General features: G+C 40.0%; 1 protein-coding gene and 1 long non-coding RNA gene across 2 annotated transcripts; one reads left to right on the top strand and one right to left on the bottom strand.

The window, feature by feature from the left end:
- Nucleotides 1-3,995: 3,995 nt before the first annotated feature.
- Nucleotides 3,996-4,879, top strand: ch25hl2 (cholesterol 25-hydroxylase like 2). Its single transcript, XM_063011994.1, has one exon. The coding sequence runs from the start codon at nucleotides 3,996-3,998 to the stop codon at nucleotides 4,875-4,877; it is 882 nt and encodes a 293-aa protein (XP_062868064.1). The 3' UTR covers nucleotides 4,878-4,879.
- A 5,286-nt stretch (nucleotides 4,880-10,165) lies between these two features.
- Nucleotides 10,166-11,759, bottom strand: LOC134330177 (uncharacterized). The gene is made up of 3 exons (XR_010014987.1): nucleotides 11,703-11,759; nucleotides 10,325-10,377; nucleotides 10,166-10,220 (listed from the first exon to the last, which is right to left on the bottom strand). It is a non-coding gene; the product is annotated as an uncharacterized LOC134330177 (long non-coding RNA).
- Nucleotides 11,760-20,191: the final 8,432 nt, after the last annotated feature.

Raw genomic sequence — 20,191 nt, 5'->3', positions numbered from 1 at the left:
AACCTGGTCTTGACTCAACAAATTGTGAGAATTACAGACCAATCTCAAAGTTACCTTTCTTTTCGAAAATTCTGGAGAAAGTGGTGGCAAACCAGCTGTTAGTAGTACTAGAAAAAAACTGTATATTTGAGAAATTTCAATCAGGTTTTAGGCAGAAACATAGCACAGAGACAGCACTTGTGAGAATTTTAAATGATCTTCTAATGAATGCTGATGCTGGTGAGGTGTCTGTTTTGGTTCTGTTGGATATTAGTGCAGCCTTTGATATGGTTGATCATACTATCTTAATGAAGAGGCTGCATCAGTGGGTGGGAATATCAGGATCTGCATTAGATTGGTTTGTCTCATACTTATCCAATAGAACATTTAGGGTATCTAGTGGAGATAGGTTGTCTTCATGTGCTGATCTTCTGTGTGGGGTTCCACAGGGATCTATCCTTGGCCCCATTTTATTTTCTTTATATATGCTCCCTTTGGGAAACTTGATACGTCGTTTTAATATTTCATACCACTTTTATGCTGATGATACACAACTTTATCTTTCTGTAAAGAGAAAAATAATACTAAAGACTTCAGTAGATTAAAGAGTCTAACTGAATGTATTCATGCAATAAAGGATTGGATGAGCTGTAATTTCCTTAAATTGAATGAGGGAAAAACTGAAGTATTGGTTCTGGGCCCCCAATATGTTGCCAACAACTTAAGGAAGGGACTTGGGTCATTGGCTATACAGTCAAATCCTTATCCCAGAAATCTCGGTGTTATTTTTGACTCTGAGCTGAATTTCTCAGGGCATATAACCAAGCTGGTACAGGCTTGTTATTTTCAATTGAGAAATATTGCTAAAGTCAAAAAAATGCTCTCCTTCCAGGATACAGAGCGGATTATTCATGCTTTTGTATCGTCACGCCTTGATTACTGTAATGCTCTGTTCACTTGTTTGAGTCAAGGGGAAATGGCACGGCTGCAATTGGTCCAAAATGCAGCTGCCCGAGTACTCACTAGGACTATAAGACGGGAGCATATTACTCCCATATTGGCATCGTTGCATTGGTTGCCTGTTGCTTTTAGAGTTCAGTTTAAAATTTTGGTTTTAACATTCCAGGCGGTGCATGGTGATGGACCAGAATATATTTCTGATCTCTTAATTCCGTATGCCGGCGCCAGGGCTCTGAGGTCCTCCAGTCAGGGGCTTTTAGTTGTCCCTAGGACAAAGCGGAAACGGAAGGGGGACTGTGCGTTTTCCACATTTGCTCCTAAGTTGTGGAATACCCTGCCCTTGGATATTAGACTTGCTGGGTCAAAGGAGATTTTTAAAAAAAGGCTTAAGACATATCTTTATACCCTAGCCTTTGAGAATGGACTTTAAATGATGTTTCCTGTCTTATGGTTTATTAGAGGAAGCTGCACTGTTTGGATAATTTATGTCTGTTTTTAGTTCACCCATGGATGTATTTGGGTTGTTTTTCTTGTTTTATATGTATTTTATGTGTTTTATTTCTTTTTAATTAGATCATATCTTATTGATCTTATTGATTGTGAAGCACTTTGTAGCATTGTCTTAAAAAAGTGCTATATAAATAAAGGTTTACTTACTTACTTACATAATGGTCTATTATTACATAATGGCCTTACATAATGGCCCATGATCTAAAAGTTCCTGAATCAAGGTAAGGACTCTAGGATTCACGTGAAGATGGGATTTATTTGTCTTCTCCACTTTAGTGCCTTTTTCTGGGTTGATGGAAAAGAAACTTCTTGGAAAATAAAAGAAAACAGGCAATTGTAATAATAACAAAATAAATATTGAATCATGGCAATCCAAAGAGACTCACCTCTGCAGAAACTCTATGTTTGATGCCATGTCTGAGGGGTAATGGATGCTGAAGCTTTAATAGCTCCCAAACATCATGCAGGGTGAAAATGAAATATGGGATGTTGTCGAGCACAATGTTTCAATCCACACAGCATGAACTATGTTGAAGAACAGCATAATTTTCCTAAAAATACAAAAACAAACAAAAACAAAATGTAATTCTAACAAAATTTTTATTTAAACATTTTTTAAAATTCATAAACAAGATTTGAGAATATATGTTTTAAAAATCTGTCAAATTGCTGACCATTAATGCAGAAACCAGTGTATGTGCAGGTTTAAGGGAGAGAAATGTAAGGCCCTTTTAAGGCCACTCTCAAACTTAAGAGCTTATGTAACTTAAGAGCTTAGTTATTTCCATAGGAAAGCCAGGTTTTATTGTGCATTTTTTTTTATTGATTTTCAACTGTTTTTCAATTGTCCACGTGACCATAGAATGTATTAACAGGTTTACCCTACATCCTTATGGGAAAAGATACCTTGAAACTCAATGCCTTTGAAACTCGATGCCACTCCCAGGACCAATTAAAGTCAGTTTCAAGGTACCACTGTATAGGTGTGTAGCGTGATGGTTTTCACATGTCTGCTGATTAATTGCTCATCTCTTCATTGGATTGGTAAGTCTACCTCCCTACTGGTAAGTTCTCAACTGAGGTGACAGGTTATTTTTCTGTATTGTTTTCTTGTTTGGTTTGAGTTGTCCTACTTTGTTGATTGATAAGACCAGTGTAAGTGTAAGTAAGACAATTGTAATTTTGGTTGAACTTATTGTTTGCTGTGCTGTGTTACTTATGTTAAGTCTTGTGAAATAAACTTTTGCTATGTTTGACTGGAGCCATGTCTCTGTCCTTTCTCTGTATAATGAACCTGTGTGGCCTACTGGTAGTAATAGTAATAGTAGTAGTGTGTTCCCTGGGGTGGCGTTGACCTAGCTTTCCAACGTCTCGCCACACATAGAAAATCTAGAATTCATAGTTTTTTTTTAAATGCCAATGTGCTGTGATGGGCAGGCAAAATAAATGTGTAAATCTGTCATTTAGAATACTGTGCCATCCACAATGTTAACAACATACTGCATGTTCACTACACTTAGGTATGCCAATCACATTTTATTCGCTACAGTAAACATAACAAAAGTTTTAAGTAACATTTCAATAATCACGTTTTAAAATACATTGGCTGGCAATCAGCTGCATTCATCTTTTGTCAGGAGGCTAAAAACATACTACTATTATAGTTTACTAGTTGCACAGGCACTAATAGAAGAATGAAGATAAAAATAAAGAGTAAGGGTGATTTAATGTTTTATTTAGTAGCTTTGTATATTAAGAGGAGTTTTCTTCAACAGTTTAAAGTTTGATCACCTTTGACTGTTACATAGTGAAGTAGAAATGAAGAGCTAGAGAGTCCTTATAGTGTATCTGATGCAATGTTCTTTAATGGTCTGTTGATTGCTCAAATGCTCTTTTGTAAGGAAATCAATGAAGAAAATGCGGTTGTAATTTTGTGGCTGAAGGCTGTTATTATTGCAAGTTAGCCACATTTCCTCACATTTCTGTGAGTGATTACCCCATTTTTTAACTGTCTACTTATTTCACAATTTATTTTATTTTCACTACTTATTATCACTATTTGTCATGTATTTACCATAAAAACTTTCGATGTTGCATAATTAATCTGAAAAGGCAAATAATCAGTATTAGTACTCGCATACTCCACAAGCATGTGGCAGAGACAAAAAGGTATACAGCATTCTCATTTGGCTAATGAAAACCTTTGCACATGTTCTCTCACACAAGCACACACAAGACGTTGATGAAAGAAGAGAGGCAGACAGACTGAGAAAGTGATAGAGAAAGAGGGGGCGATCAACAGTAAAAGAGAGAGAGCAGCTGTAGGAGGTGTTTTTAGATGCATATAAAAGCTGTTCTGCACTCGTTTGGCTTCTCTGGCTGCAGATTTTTAGACATTCCAAAAGTCTCTAAACCCTTTATATGCTTAAACTGAGATTTAAACTGCCACTCATCCTCTACAAAGGACAACATTAACCTCAGTTGGAACTAGAGTTGCACTCAATACTGTGGGTTTATCTGTCAATATTTCTTTCTGTGACCACAGCATGGGTGTGAAGGGACTCAGCAGGGCTTTGTGGGGATCATGGGATGGCAAGAATGCAACATGGCTACTTCCTGAACAAACTCTGCTACAGCCCTTGTGGGATTACCTGCGTCAGAGCCATGCCAGCACTCTCCGTTCCCCACTTTTCCCTGTACTCTTGTCTGTCTCCACCTACCTGCTCCTTGTCTTTCTCTACACCATGCTGGACCTAATGGCTGCAAAGTGCCTTATGATTCGGCGTTATCAGCTACATCAAGAGCGTACAGTCACCTGGTCAAATGTGGGTGCCACATTGGCACTTACTGCCTACAACCACTTGCTCTACATCTTTCCGGCGGCTGTGGCACAATGGCTGTGGCGCACACCAGTGCCACTGCCATGCCATGCACCCTCAATCACTTCCTTTATGTTGGGTATTGTGGGCTGTATGGTGCTCTTTGACTTTCAGTACTTTATCTGGCATATGTTGCATCATCGTATTGCATGGCTGTATTCAACCTTCCATGCTGTGCACCACCAATATCGACAGCCATTTAGCTTAGTCACTCAATATCTTTCAGCATGGGAGCTTTTTAGTGTAGGCCTGTGGACCACTGTGGATCCCTTGCTTCTGCACTGTCATTGCCTTACAGCCTGGGCCTTCATGGTCTTTAATGTGTGGGTGTCTGCTGAGGACCACTGTGGCTATGATTTTCCCTGGGCCATGCATCGCCTTGTGCCCTTTGGTTTATGGGGTGGAGCACCACGACATGACTTGCACCACCTGCAGCCGGGTACCAACTTTGCTCCCTTCTTTACACACTGGGACTGGGTGGCAGGCTCAGCCAGTGTGCCCACCTCAAAGTTAAGCAGCAACAATGATGATGATCCTGCTAAAGACTGAGAGTGGACAGATAAGCTTAAATAATTAATTATCTAATATTTTCTTTTTATTACTCCTATTCTTTTTAATTACAATGAATAGCTCACCCTTTCTTGAGTAATTAAATGCTACTTCTTTAACAAAAGTACTTCAAAACTACTTTTTTCATCTTGTTTTTCTGATTGGTTTATTTAATTGTATTTCTTTTCTATTTTTACTACTAGTCTGTGTGGGCAAATTTAAGGTTGTATCAAATTAGATTTGGCCTTTAGAAAGGGCTATTCAAATCTTGACGAATAGTATTACTACAGCTACTACAGCTAAGTAAAAAAGGAGGCAACAAATGTGCCTGAGAATTGGCTTACCAACTGGCATTTTGCCATATTTTGCATTTTAATTACAATGACCATGTATTTCTTATTTATTTCTTTTGTTCATGATATTTAACTTGTTATGTTATTTTATTTGTTATTTAAAATGTAAGTAAGGTAACAAATGAGTAAATAACTTGGTTTGCAACTTGGTTACAATGCTTTTACAATTCATTTTAGGTTGTGTAAAACAGTGCTGTATAATTTTTGTGAAACAACATTTTCTAGAACCTTTTTACTAGTGTCTGGGTATATTAAAAACCTGTTTTAAAACATTTTATGAGTGTCTGGCATATTAAATGATACTTCAAATAAGATTGGGTCTTTTGTTCCTGAATGTTGCTAAATGTTGCTAAACCACTTGCAGGTACATTAAGCAGTATATGTAGGAGGAACATAGTATTGGATGTGTATGTTTTTCTTTATAAATAGCTCTTTTTGAATTGTGATTCTAAGGTATTTGCGTCAAATCAAAGGCACAAAGACACACAAAGGCAAAAATTATTAATTGGCAGTGGTATCTTAGTGGTTAAACTTTTGGACTACTTATCAGAAGGTAGCTGGTTTAAGCCCCATCACTGCCAAGGCTCTTAACTCTCAATTCCAATTTGTTTTGGATAAAGGCACCTGTTAAATGCCATAAATGTTAATGTATTTGGTAATTGGCACATACCCCATAAAGCTATTTCTTTTATGACAGCATTTCTAGCAAATTCCATTTGTTGAAATTATTTATCCAAAGAATAAGGTAAGCTGAAGATGTCAGCACTTTTAACTTATCATGTTAGACAATGTGCCTGTAAGCCAATACCATTGCAATGGTACACTGCTAAACATTTACCTTCTTTCTATATCTCAAACCCAAAAAAAATATATTCTAAAAATATTTAATACAATTATCATTATGTATGATAAACTTTTTTAACTAAACTTACTGAAAACTGAGTCCCACAGTGACATCCCACCCATTTCTTTTGTAACTAATACAAGCGTTTTTCATTAGCTAACTAGTTCAACAATAAGGATAAAAATGTGCTTCTTATGGCAGTGGTTTATAATGTGGGTTGTGTTTTAAGGGATTTATTTAAGTTTAAGTTTTATAATTAGTTTAAAGCCATGATCAAGATTGTATTTGACCATCCTATGGAAGGTAGGCAGTCCAGCGAATAATAATTAATCAGTTAAAATAAATTTGCAAAAGTTCTTTAAAATGGACATTGTCTCAAACCAACGTTACAGATTCCAGTACTAAAACCCTGATGAGTGGGCTGAACAAGGACGGATTAAGGATAGTCTGGGCCCCTGGGCAAAGAGTTAAGTGTGTGTATGCATTCAAACTGCTTGAAATTGCTTGTCTTAAATTTAAATAATTGCAAAATTGCTAAATTAATTTGTGTCTCTGCGCTTAAGAGAAATTGAACATAATAATTTTGAAACAATACAAATTCAGAAACATTAAGTAAGGGCCTGAATCGCCCTTATGAAATATGGTAGCTTGCCTGGCAATTTGTAGGTCCCTAGAAAGTCAAGGAGCCATGGTAAACGACTTCTATGGAAGTCAAGGGCCCCATAGCAGGGGCCCTCGTGATCAAGGGCCCTCTAATGGTATGCCCTGCTCTTCTCTAGGGCCCCCGGGTAGGGGCTCTCATAACCAGGGCCCTCGAAAAATATGCCCCCCTCTTTCCTAGGACCCCTAATAGCCAGAAGTCGAAGTCAGAGCAGTGCCACAACGCCTCATCCATTTTCATAAGGGGCCCAAAAGCATGGCTAGGGCCCCCAAAAGCATGGCTAGGGCCCAAAAGCATGGCTAGGGGCCCCAAAAGCATGGCTAGGGCCCAAAAGCATGGCTAGGGGTCAAAGTCCCTAATAGTCAGAGGATCCTTAAAATGGAGGGCCCTCGGAAATAAAAATATATTGTATCATAAATGTTGATAGGCATCGCAAAATGTTTTGGGCCAGGGCCCCCCCCGGGGCCCCCTGACCTCAAGGGCCCCTGGGCGCTTGCCCCACTGGCCCGGTCAGTAATCCAGCCATGGGGCTGAAGGCAACTAAACAGATATTACAATAAATAATTTGAGACAAACCAAATTCATCAGCGACCCATCCACTTTGCATGGCCTAGATGATATTTAGATGAATTTGAATTAGATTAAATAAACTAGATGTAAAATAACATTCTAACAGAACTTATAACAAGTGCATATTATAATGTGATAATTATTTAATAAGTTCATTATCTGTCAGTTCAGTCTGAGGGATTATATAGTATAAGTTCAGAACATTGTGAATGCACTGCAGATTCTCATTATATCCAGCAGGTACATAATTATTAGCACGCCAGTTCAGCCTCAAAGGTTCATGTCAAAGCCATTGCAAAGTAAAAAAGAGAAGTTGTAGTTCCATATGAAAAGCCAGAGTAAATAAGTTTGTTTTTAATCTGCACCTGAAGCTTGAGGCCAAGTTTGAATCTCAAATAGAGTCAGGGAGATTATACCAAAGTTGTGGGGCCATGTATAAGATGTAGTACAATGCAATGCTGTGGTACAATGTAACAAAGTATTTTGGAGTATCTGTACGCTACTTTACTTCGCTTTTACTCCACTACATTTCCTAAATAAAATGTATACTTTTACTTCGATACATTTGCCCTGAGTAAATTTATTACTCATTACTGCTCCAGTTCTGCTCACCAAACACCCAGACTGACAGAAACCCAAACGCACATACTGGGGTCTGTCCCACATGTATACTGTAACCCACTTGCATAGACTTGCGCACTTGCATACTTTTCAACTTTTGCTCTAGCAAATGAGGTTACATCGTATTAAAAGCACTTGACAAATCAAAGAAGGCAGTTCTCACCGTTGCATTGTGGGGGTGCTCCTTCTGCAGAAAGTACATTATAGCATCATCCTCGCCAACCTGCTGTTAGTAGGCAAATTGCAGGGTATCCAAGAAGGAACCAACCTAAGGTCGGATAGCACAAGTTATTCTAATACCTTCATGACGTGATGTGAGAGCCACTGGTTTGTAGTCATTCAAGGAGGAGGTAGCTGTTTTCTTCAGAGCAGGAACCAGGCAGGATGTTTTCCACAGCACTGGTACCATCTCCTATTTAAGACTCAAGCTGAGGAGAAGTTGGAGAACCCTACATAATTGGAAGGCACAAACCTTCAGAACCCTCAAACTGATTCCATTTGGAACTGCTGCTTTGCATAGTTTCAGCTTCTCAAGCTGTCTCTTCACCTGGCTGGTTGTCATATCTAGATGGGGGTGTGATTCCTATGAGTCCGTGTATATGGCTCTGATGTGAGGAGGTTTTGTGGAGGTATAAAGGAAGTGGAGGTGGTGAGGGAGTGGGGGAGATCTGAGGGATCTCACATTTCATGTTATCACAGAGGGGGTGAACGGTTTAAATTGTCACCTGATTGCTTTTACCTTACCTTTTTTAAATTCCTCCCTCATGTGAAATTGAAAGTTTACAGAACAAGGTGCATATCTGCATAGCTGTAGCAGCTGGGTGTGTGTCTCTCCATTGTTCTCCATATTGCTTCACGTGTAGATGAAGTGCCCCTCTCTCTGACCAACTCTCTCTCCATTGTTCTCCAAACTGCTTCACAAAAATTCTAATAAATAAAAAACTATTTGAGATAAAACTAAAAGTAAGATTAAAGACTATGAAACACAACTATTACAAAACAACTAAGAAGTAAGAATATGGTTCATATGGTTCAGAACATCTGCATGGTTCCTGAGCCAAACAATACACATTTCAATACACAATACACGCGCTTAAGCCGTGAAGAGTAACTATGAAAGCTGGCCTTGCAGAAGAGCTTGTGTTTCTGCCTTTTTTTTGTTTTTCATGTGAACTCAATTGGTGGCTTTTCGCTGTTCAAGCACAGGATCCCTCTTGGGTGCAAGTAGTGTCAGGTGTGAGAGTGGCTGTCCGCTTTTGTTTAGCCACTACCAGTGCCGTGGAGTTTTCTGCCTGAAAACTTGGGTTATCACCTTTGGGTGAAGATGTGTCTTCACCTCTTTTCTTGATCAAATTTTCCTACTTTCCTTGGTGGTTGTGCGTTGTGTTAGTGTGTGTTGCAGAGGCACCTGTGGGCAAGCAACAGGAAGGTGAGCTTTCCAATGTTGCACTGGGGACAGCATAGCTTTGTGTCCCTGTGGGGTGTGATGCTTCCTACTTATACACTTAGATTATATACCGTTTTATTTTTCTTTATTTTGGCCTCAAAGTAGTTCAATTTTTTTTGTGGGTCTTTAGCTGCAATATTGCTCTACCCTAGTTAAGCATCCTGTATATTGGGTTCATGCTCCCTGTTCTCACAGGTACAGGGTTGTCGACCAGTACGTCGTCTACAAAACAATGTACGATACATTCGGGAGTCCTTGTAGTACTTGATCCATTGCTCTTTGGAAATATGGCTTGTGAGGACGTAATTTCAAAGGGTAGATTCCAAACAGCCCCTTGGGATTCTTGGTTAAATGGAACTTGTAGATAGGCATGTAAGAGATCCAGTTTGCTAACGCACTTGCCACCAACCAATAACACAAAAATATCTTCTGTGCATGGTAATGCTAGTGTAGAGTGCTGGATTCAATGTGATTTTGAAATCCCCAAAAATTCTCACTTCTTCGTTTTTCTTTTTAATTGCTGGCACTATGGGGGATTGCCCGCTCACTGAATTTGACTTGTGATTCCTTGCTTCTGGAGACGCAATTACTTCACCTGTACATGTTTTAAAAACTGTATTGGTGGAACGTAGGCATACATGTGCTAATATGAGAGGCCAATTGAGAGATAATTTTATCTTTTTACATATTTTATTTGACTGTTTTCTTAATAGAGCAATGTCTACAAGGTTTTATGTTATATTCTATATTGCATAGAAAAAAACGAATTACCTTTTTCTTTATAACAGGAGAGCTCTTTTAGTCACAGGAGTCTTTTCATCAGTTTCAGCAGCTTTCTCCTCACCTCCTGAGGGTAGCACAAGTTCACAGCATCATTAGTAAGTTTTTGTGACATACATCATTTTGCAGTAACATGAATATTTAAAATAACATATTGACAGAGAAGAACACCTAATATATTTTTTGATGTAAAATGTTTCCAGGGTCCAACCACAGGTGATGAGCTATGGATAGAGCAAAAGTTTGGTTAGAAAAATAAAAGAAAATAAAAGTACAAAAGCAGTACATGTTTTCAGTCCTCTGGGAATGGATAACATACAAACACATATGCACAGCACAAAAAATTAAGGGAACACTTAAATAACATTTCAGATCTTGATTAACAAAAAAATTTACATAAAAAATCTGATATAAAGTTTGTAATTTGCTGAGAACAAAATTATGTAACAATGATTATTGAAAACCAAAATAATTAACCCAATGAGACCTGGATTTAAAATCATACATAAAATCAAAGTAAAAAACTCTAATTTTGTGTAAATTTCTTTACAGCCACTCATAATGTGACTCAGTAGTGTGTGTGTGGTCGCCATATGCCTATATGCACTATCGACAATGTCTGGGCATGTTTGTGATGAGACGGCCTCTCCGATCTGGAACAGGGCATCAGTGAGCTCCTGGACATTCTGTGGAACTACTTGGCGGCATCATATGCACTGATAAATAACGCCAGAGGTTTTAACTGGATTTCAGAGGTCTGGGGAATGTGAGGGCCAGTCAACCAGTCAATGGCATCATCCAGGAACTGCCTACACACTCTGGCCACAAAAGGCTAGGCATTGTTCGGCACCTAGAGGAACCCAGGGCTTACTGGGGGTCTGACAATGGCTTGGAGGATTTTATTCCTGTATCTAACAGCAGTCAGGGTGCCGCTGGTTGGAGGTTGGTGCGAGGTTTTTTCCCAGACCCACCGCCAAACCAGTCATGCTATTAGGCTGATGCCTTTCTACAGCCCTGTTCAGCTCTTCTTGAGTAATGGCTGTGTCCTGGTATCTCCTCCAGGCTCTTGAGACTGTGCTGGGAGACACAGCAAATCTTCTTGTGATGGCACATATAGATGTGCCATCCTGAGGGACCTGGACTATCTGTGCAACCTGAATGGGATGCAGGTACCACTACCAGTAGTGACAAGGACTCTAGCAAAAACTAGAGAAAAATCACATAGGAAGGATAAGGAGTGAATAATTGTCTGTGTCCACAACCTGTAACACCATTCCCTTTTTGGAGGTTGTATTGCTGTTGCCTATCCAGTGTACCTGTTGTCTCTTTCATTTGTACCAAAGCAGGTGAAACTGATTCCAAATTGCTAATGCTTCTTAACTGGACAGACTGATATCCCTGAAGTTTAACTGACTTGGTGTTATACCATAATGATAAAGTGCTCCCTTAATTAATTTTGAGCAGTATATAAAAATACCCAAACTGATGGTCATTCTAAAAGATTTTAATGCCATTAAAAGTATATACAGTAGTTAAAGCATTACTTTACCAAAGAGGTGATACAGGCTGAGGAGAGGACAGAAAAAATGACTCATCTGCAGCTCTTTAATCGAGAATAGGTGAGAGTTCTATAAGGAGCATAGAAATAAAGAACATAAAACAAAATGTATGCAAATATTTACAATCAAGAGAATTTTAAGGCATTTAAAGGTATTTTGCTATAATGTTAAATATTTAGACAAAACCATTTCAACATTACTGGATATACATTTTTAAATTTGATATTAAAAATAGAATGAAAACATTGCTAAGAAATAAACTAAATATTGCATTAAGGCAAAAAGTTTTGTGAGAAGCTTTTAATAACATCACACTGTGTAAAAATGTTAGTATATGTGAATTGTGAAGACTTGGAAATAAAAAGAGTTGCTCAAATACACGTTATCCAGTCACAGAGGCTCCACAATGCAACAGACCAGTTAATGCATAATTTCTCATCCTGGATCAAATTGAAGCGAGCTGTTGCCTGGTTTCTCAAGCTGAAAAGGCTGTTGATGGAGCTGAAAACAAAAAGAGAGGAAATGCGGACCTTAGGTGATGGAATAAATATGGAGAATTTCAAAAGGACAATAAAAGGAGCAGACTTAACCTGTGCTGATTTGGCTGATGCAGAGACACAGATTGTGAAGTACAGCCAGCACCAAAGTCCTGCATGATGATGTTAAAGGAGCAGCACAGAGTTAAGAGGAGTAGCCCACTACACAAACTTAACCCAGTGCTTTACGATGGTGTAATAAGAGTGGGTGGAAGGTTAAGTCGATCAGCCATGCCAGTCGAATCCAAGCAGCAAGTTATACTGCCTAAACAGTCTCACATCACCACTCTTGTACTGAGAAACATACATGAAGTCACGGCTCATGCAGGCAGAAACCACATGCTGTCTAAACTAAGAGAAATGTTTTGGATCCCTGGAGCCAGTGGTGCCATCAGAAGGCTGTTGTCAAAGTGCATAACCTGCAGAAGGCTACATGGAGTGGCTGGGAAACAACTAATGGCTGACTTACCTGCATGCAGAGTCCTCCCTGATGATCTGCCTTTCACCAGAGTTGGCATGGATTACTTTGGTCCTTTTCTAGTAAGAAGAGGAAGAGGAGAAGTAAAAAGATATGGAGTCATCTTTGCCTCGCTGTAAGAGCCATCCATCTTGAAGTTGCATCTTCTCTGGATACAGATGCATGCCTCAATGCAATAAGAAGATTTATGGCAAGAAGAGGACAGGTAAAAGAGATATATTCTGATAATGGCACCAACCTTAAAGCAGCTGACACAGAGTTGAAACGATCTATCCAGCAGTGGAATAGCAGTCTTATTGCAAAACATCTCCAGCAAAGGGGCATTGCATGGCATTTTAATCCTCCAGCAGGCTCGCATTATGGTGGATTCTGAGAGAGGCTGATCCGCTCTGTGAGAAAAATATTCAGTGTGACCTTACAAGAGCAGGTTTTGGATGAAAAAGGCCTGCACACGCTGCTATGTGAAGCTGAAGCAGTCATTAACAGCAGACCCATCACAAGTGCATCATCAGACATGAATGACTTGGAGGCGTTAACACCCAATCACCTGCTTCTGCTTAAAGTTAAACCAGCATTACCTTCTGGTGTGTTTAACAAAGAGGACCAGTATGCCAAGAGAAGATGGAAGCAAGTCCAGTACCTGGCAGACATCTTCTGGAAGCGGTGGTGTAAAGAATACCTCACACAGCTACAAGAACGCCAGAGGTGGTCCACAGCTGGAAGAAACTTCAGAGTTGGTGATGTGGTGTTGATAGTGGACGAAACATCCCCTAGAAATTCCTGGTCACTTGGAAAAGTGGTAGAGACTTTTCCTGACAAAAAAGGACTTGTCCGGCAAGTAAAGGTCAAGACCAAAACTACAGTGCTTTGTCGGCCAGTGACAAAGCTGTGTCTTCTTCAAGAAGCTGAAAAAGAAACTTGAAGATTTGAGCTAAATCTGAGTTTCATGTATACACTCCTGTAAATGGTTACCTGCACTATGTTGAAATTTTGTAGGCTCCCTTTAATAAATAATTAATCCTTTTGAATAATTGTTTCAATAAATTTGATAACAATTAGGGGCCGGTAAGGTAGGAGCCTAAGTGTACTTTCATATCAGTTGTTTATTTTATGATTATGTTTAATTCTAAATTTAGCATTATATGATGATTTGTGATATTATTGATAATCTTGATTGGAGACATGATTATTTGCATCAATTTAGTTGTTTCATGATTTACATATATAATTACTGTCTTTTGTTCAGAAGTTAAATATTAATAATTATTGATGATCTTTGATTAATATTCTTTGGTTATTTATGTTATTTTTTTGTGTAACAGAGGAAAGGTCAAAGTGCGCTGCAGTATTTAACAGTCAGGTGTGGTGCACTATGGGAGTGTGGAACTGGAGTGGAGTCGCACAGTTTTTTGACCTTGCCGTGCTCTTATGTCTTACCTGTCATACCTTTTGTATGTTTTTGTGCCCTGAAGTACTCAGTAAAAGAGTTTTTAAATGCAAGTCATCGCTCTCCGTGGATTTATTCATTTTTGGACATGGTATTAGAACTTTGATAAGGGTACGTAAAGTGTCAAGCCGACTTCACTAGTCTTTGGAACCGACATATATATAGAGAGAGAGAAACGATTGGAGGGAACTTGTTCGTGACGTCACGTGTTTCGCGAATTTCTGTTCGTAACCCGAAATGTTCGTATTTGCTTTATTCCTGGTGAGCCACAACCATCACAACCCCCTCCGACACCCCTAATCAACCAGCAGAGGTCGTAATTGCAGCAGTTATGAGAAATCCCTACATGAACTGGATCTCTCCAGAGTCCCTGAATCTTTTCACAATATTATAAACATTTATAAACATATTATAAACATATATTTGCAATACTGGATTGAGAAAGGTTCTTTTCTGATTGGCAATTCTCTTCTGAAGTTTGGCACAAAGTGGTTGTCACCAGAGAGACTCAGACCAGGTAGTGGAGTCAAGTGCAGGTTTATTGAATCAGAAGAGTAGTCAAAAACAAACAGGGTCGGTACTGGGTAATCAAGCCAAAGTTCAATACAAACAAAGCCAAAACAAAAAACCAAACGATGAACCATAAAACACAAAGCAAGGGTCAAAACCAAAAAAGCGCGAGAAATCAAAGAACACTCAGAAATTAACTGCATAGCAACTACATGACTTCGCAGTGAGGCAAACAACAAACAGGGTTCTTATAGATTTAAAGATGGCCGCTGATTAGGCACAGGTGAGCCACCAGCCAGCTAGTACTCAGGTGAAGGGGCCCTCTGCTGGTGAGGAGGGGAACCAGCATTCTCAGATGTTACATAAGCCCCCCCTTGACGAGCCGTCCACATCTAAGGGTGGGGGTGTGGCTGCTGGCTCCTGGTCAACCTGGGAAGATGGAGAAGCAGGTTTAAGCAGAGACACATGAAACATAGGAGAGATTCTGTAGGAAGGTCCTAGGTCCAATCGATAAGAAACGGGTGTAATCTGTTTTAAAATCTTGAACAGGCCTATGAATTTGAAACTCAACTTTTTACTGGGTAACTTTAACTTTAAATCTCGGGTGGACAGCCATACCAATTGTCCAGGTCTGAATGATGGGTTGGGTCGGCGATGACGGGAATAGTATACCTACATACAGCTGTTTGTAGGCGTACATGGGCCTCCTCCCAGGTTCGACAACTCCTCTGCATCCAATCATCAACAGAGGGCACCGATGATGGCTCACCCGACCAAGGTAACAAGGGAACCTAAAATGCACTGGAAAGGAGTTAGACCCGTGGCCTAGCTGACAAGTGAGTTCTGCGCATATTCAGCCCATGGTAGAAAACGTGCCCATTCACCTTGTGAGCGGCTACAACATGAACTTAGGAACCTCCCTATTTCTTGGTTGAGCCTATCCACCTGCCCATTGGATTGAGGGTGGTACCCTGATGTGAGGCTGACATTGATTTTAAGCATAGAGAGAAAAGCCTTACAAACATGTGATGTAAACTGGGGGCCCCGATCAGAAACTATGTCTTCAGGCAAACCATAATACCGAAAGACATGCTGAAATAACGCTTCAGCGGTTTCCATCGATGTCGGTAATTTCATCATGGGGATCAGTTAGCAACCCTTGGAAAACCTGTCAATGATTACTAATATAACAGTATTGCCCTGGGACTTAGGCAGATCGGTGATGAAATCAACACAAATGTGTGACCAGGGCCTCTCAGGGGTAGGCAACGGTTCTAACAACCCCACAGGCAGTTGTCTTGGGATTTTGCTTTGGGCACAAACGTTGCATGATTTAACAAAATTGGCCACTTTCTTGTTCATTTGAGGCCACCAAATTTTATTACTAATTAACTGGCAAGTGCGTTCAATTCCAGGATGGCCAGTGCTGAGGGAAGTATGAACCTGCTCGATAACCTGCTTGCTCAATGATTCAGGCACAAATTCTTTACCTTCTGGACAGTCTGCAAGAATTGATTCATCTCCCCTTACTCTCAGAATTTCATCCATTATTTCCAACCTGATGGGTGCCAAAATGTGACTGGGGTTCAGTATATTCTCCTCCTTAGCATTGCGGGGTTCCACCTCCCAGATTCTGGACAATGCATCAGCCGTTAAATTCCTGGTTCCTGGCCGATATGAAACAGAAAAGTTAAAACGGGTAAAAAAAAAAAAAGCGCCTATCTAGCTTGACGAGAGTTTAGGCGTTTGGCTGTTCTGATATACTCCAGATTCCTGTGATCAGTAAGAACGAAAAATGGATGTAACGCTCCCTCCAGCCAATGCCTCCATTCCTCTAAGGCAGGGGTCACCAACACGGTGCCCGCGGGCACCTGGTCGCCCGCAGGGACCACGTGAGTCGCCCACAGGGCATGTCCTTAAATAGTACTATAGTGACTTTAGAGCTCCGTCTAAAAATATATATTTGTGTTGCTGCTCTTTTTGAATCAATGGCACTTGCATTTATGTAGATTTGAAAATGATGAAACTGAATATAAAATGTTAAAAACATAAATGTTTGATGTTTATATGAGCTCTGATCTGGTCTGGGTGCGGAGATTTATATCGTGCGCATAACGCTGAGACAAGCGAGCTACGCATGCGCAGCTACTACACTGAGCGAGATGCGGGTTTTACCCCGAAATAAAAATAATGAAAAAACCTACAAGAAAAGCAAAAGAAAACTTAATATTTTCACAATGATTGAGAGGAACGTGGAGAGACGCTTCAGTGCGTGTCTCTAAAACGTCCCTGTACATCACAGCTGATTTGTTCTAAAATGTTGTAAAGGTAGTGATAAGTACAAACAGGACAGTATTTGACTGCGGTAAAGTTTAATATGCAACATTTGTTTGACATTCGCCGTTCCGATCTATAAAAATGGTTGAAAAACACCTACTTTATTTATAATTTCTTACACAGATACAAATAGGCAACATACTACAACATACTTATGGTAATTTTAAGATGACATTTATGTCTCCCACTTCAGCTAACGAGTTAGGGAGCGTCATCAAACTAACAGAAAAACGTAGGAAACATTTACTCTGCACTTATTACAGAGAAATAAATCCATTCAAGTTTTGTAATGTATTGATGGATTCATGTCAAACTATTTTTATACAAACTCATTAATTTTTTTATTTTTTTTAAGTAACGTTTGTATTTATTTTCCATTAATTTTAAAGTATCAATAAAGTATAAAAACATTTGTCAAAAATTTATAATGGAGATGAATACATCTATAAAGATCTCACGTGTGATTTTGATCAAAATGCTACATATGTGTTCATTCATACAAAACTGTCAAGAAAGATATTTACAACAATATCTTTCAAATATTAAAACAGATTTTGATTAATAGAAATACATAATATTACATGTTGAAATATATGTTTCCTACCATGGTAAATCGTTGTTAATACGTTTTTCTGAGGAATCATTAACATATGATCAGACAGTCTCTTTATATATAAATATAAATATTGATGATAATAATAATAATAATAATATCATTAAAGGTGAACCGTGCAATGTTATGTTATTCTGGAAGTTTGTATCAAACAAGTAGCCCTTGAAAGTAGTCTTGAAAAGGTTGGTGACCCCTGGTGTAGACGTTTCTCACCAAGCACATGGTCCAGGGCAATCGCGGTTTGAATGAACTGATTCAGGGAAGCGGATATGCCTTAGCAGGCCATCTCAGCCTGTAGGTCTTTTCTCAGTCCTCGATGAAATACTGTGAGGAGAGCAGGTTCAATCCAGCCACTACCAGCAGCTATTGTGCGAAATTCTAATGCGTGATCGGCAGCAGAACGATTACCCTGCTGAATTGCACATAAAAGATTTTCCACGTCTCTCCCCGCACACGGATGATCAAAAATTGCATTAAACAGGATGGCAGCCTCGGCACAGCGCTCTCTGCTTTTTTCTTTGTTTTTGTTTATTTTATGTGTGTTTTGTCATGCAAACCCGATAACAGGGAAGAGCTGCTTAACATCGGGCAGCTTACCGCTAACAGTTTCTCGCCAATTTTTACAAACTCGGATAGTTTTATGGACATTTTTGTTTGTGGAGCAGCGGCTCTATGCGCGGCATGGAGGAGATGCAGACGGGGAAAGCGCGCCGGTGCGCTAGTGAAACTCAGACAGCGAGGATTTCGAACTGCGCTTCCATCGATTCACTTGGCGAACCTCCGCTCTCTAAACAACAAAATGGATGAGCTGCTTCTCCTGAACAAAATTAAAAGAGACTTTGCACATTCCGCTGCACTTTGTTTTACTGAAACTTGGCTCAGCGAATCCGTTCCTGACAGTGGATTACTTCTGCCGGGCTTTCATCTACACCGAGCGGATTGCGTAACGGGACTCTCAGGTCAAACTAAAGGTGGTGGAATATGTTTTTACATCAATGAAAACTGGTGCACAGATGTCACAGTATTAAACAAACACTGCAGCCCGGATTTAGAAACATTGTTTATTAACTGCAAGCTGTTTTATTCACCGCGGGAGTTCTCCTCCTTTATCTTGGTCGGTGTTTACATCCCACCTCAGGCTAAGGTGGATGCTGCACAGAAAAGCCTGGCTGACCAGATAACCTGTTTGGAGCAGAAATTTGCGGACTCACTTTTTATCATACTTGTGGACTTTAACAGGGCAAAACTGAACCACGAACTTCCAAAATACAGACAACACATCAATTGTCCCACCAGGGGCAATAATACATTGGACCACTGCTATACTGTAATTAAAGATGCGTACCGCTCTGTGCCCCGTGCAGCTCTGGGACATTCTGATCACTGCTTGGTTCATCTTGTTCCAACATACAGGCAGAAACTTAAATCAGCTAAGCCTGTGGTTAAAACTGTGAAGAAGTGGACCAACGAGGCAAAGCAGGAACTGCAGGACTGTTTTGACTGTACTGATTGGAGTGTTTTTGAGACTGCAACCAACAGTTTGGATGAACTCACTGACACTGTGACATCGTACATTAGCTTTTGCGAGGACGTTTGTGTGCCCACCAAAACCTTCTGCAAATACAACAATGACAAACCATGGTTTACAGCAAAATTAAGAAAACTTTGTCAAGCAAAGGAGGATGCCTACAGAAGTGGGGACAGATCCCTGTACACACAGGCCAGGAACATGCTGAACAAAGAGATCAGAGTCGCCAAAAACAGCTACATTGAAAAGCTGAAAAACAGGTTTTCAGCCAACGACTCTACATCAGTATGGAGAGGCCTGCAAGAGATAACCAACTACAGGAGATCACCCAACCCCATTGAGGCAAACAAAGACCTGGCTGATGACCTTAATGTTTTCTATTGTAGGTTTGAGAAGGACACATTCACACCCACCCTTCACCCCTGCACATCAACAGATTATATCACACCATCAGCTATCACCACACATTCCCCCATGGATACACAATCTGCATTACAAATAGGTGAGATGGACGTGAGACGACTCTTCCAAAGTCAAAAAACCAGGAAGGCACCAGGCCCAGATGGAGTCTCACCGTCATGTCTCAAAGCCTGTGCGGACCAACTGGCTCCTATTTTTACAAAGATCTTCAACTAGTCACTGGAGCTGTGTGAAGTCCCATCCTGCTTCAAACGCTCCACCATCATCCCAATTCCCAAAAAACCCTCCATCACAGGACTTAATGACTACAGACCCATTGCTTTAACATCTGTGGTCATGAAATCCTTCGAACGACTGTTTATGACAGATCTGAAGAACATCACTGGCCCCCTGCTGGACCCTCTGCAGTTTGCCTACCAGGCAAACAGGTCAGTGGATGATGCAGTCAACATGGGATTGCACTACATCTTAGAACATCTGGACAGCCCACGGACTTATGTAAGAATCCTTTTTGTGGATTTTACCTCAGCGTTTAACACCATCATACCAGAACTCCTCCACCTCAAACTGTCTCAGCTCAGTGTGTCCCCCGCCATCTGTCAGTGGATCA

The sequence above is a fragment of the Trichomycterus rosablanca genome, chromosome 16 (assembly GCF_030014385.1).
Source record: "Trichomycterus rosablanca isolate fTriRos1 chromosome 16, fTriRos1.hap1, whole genome shotgun sequence".
In the NCBI taxonomy this organism is placed as follows: Eukaryota; Metazoa; Chordata; class Actinopteri; order Siluriformes; family Trichomycteridae; genus Trichomycterus; species Trichomycterus rosablanca.
This window is presented reverse-complemented; position numbering and strand designations above follow the sequence as displayed.

What these genes read in the sequence shown, in the direction of transcription:
- ch25hl2 (XM_063011994.1), top strand. Translation starts at nt 3,996, where the DNA reads ATGGGTGTGAAGGGACTCAGCAGGGCTTTGTGGGGATCATGGGATGGC.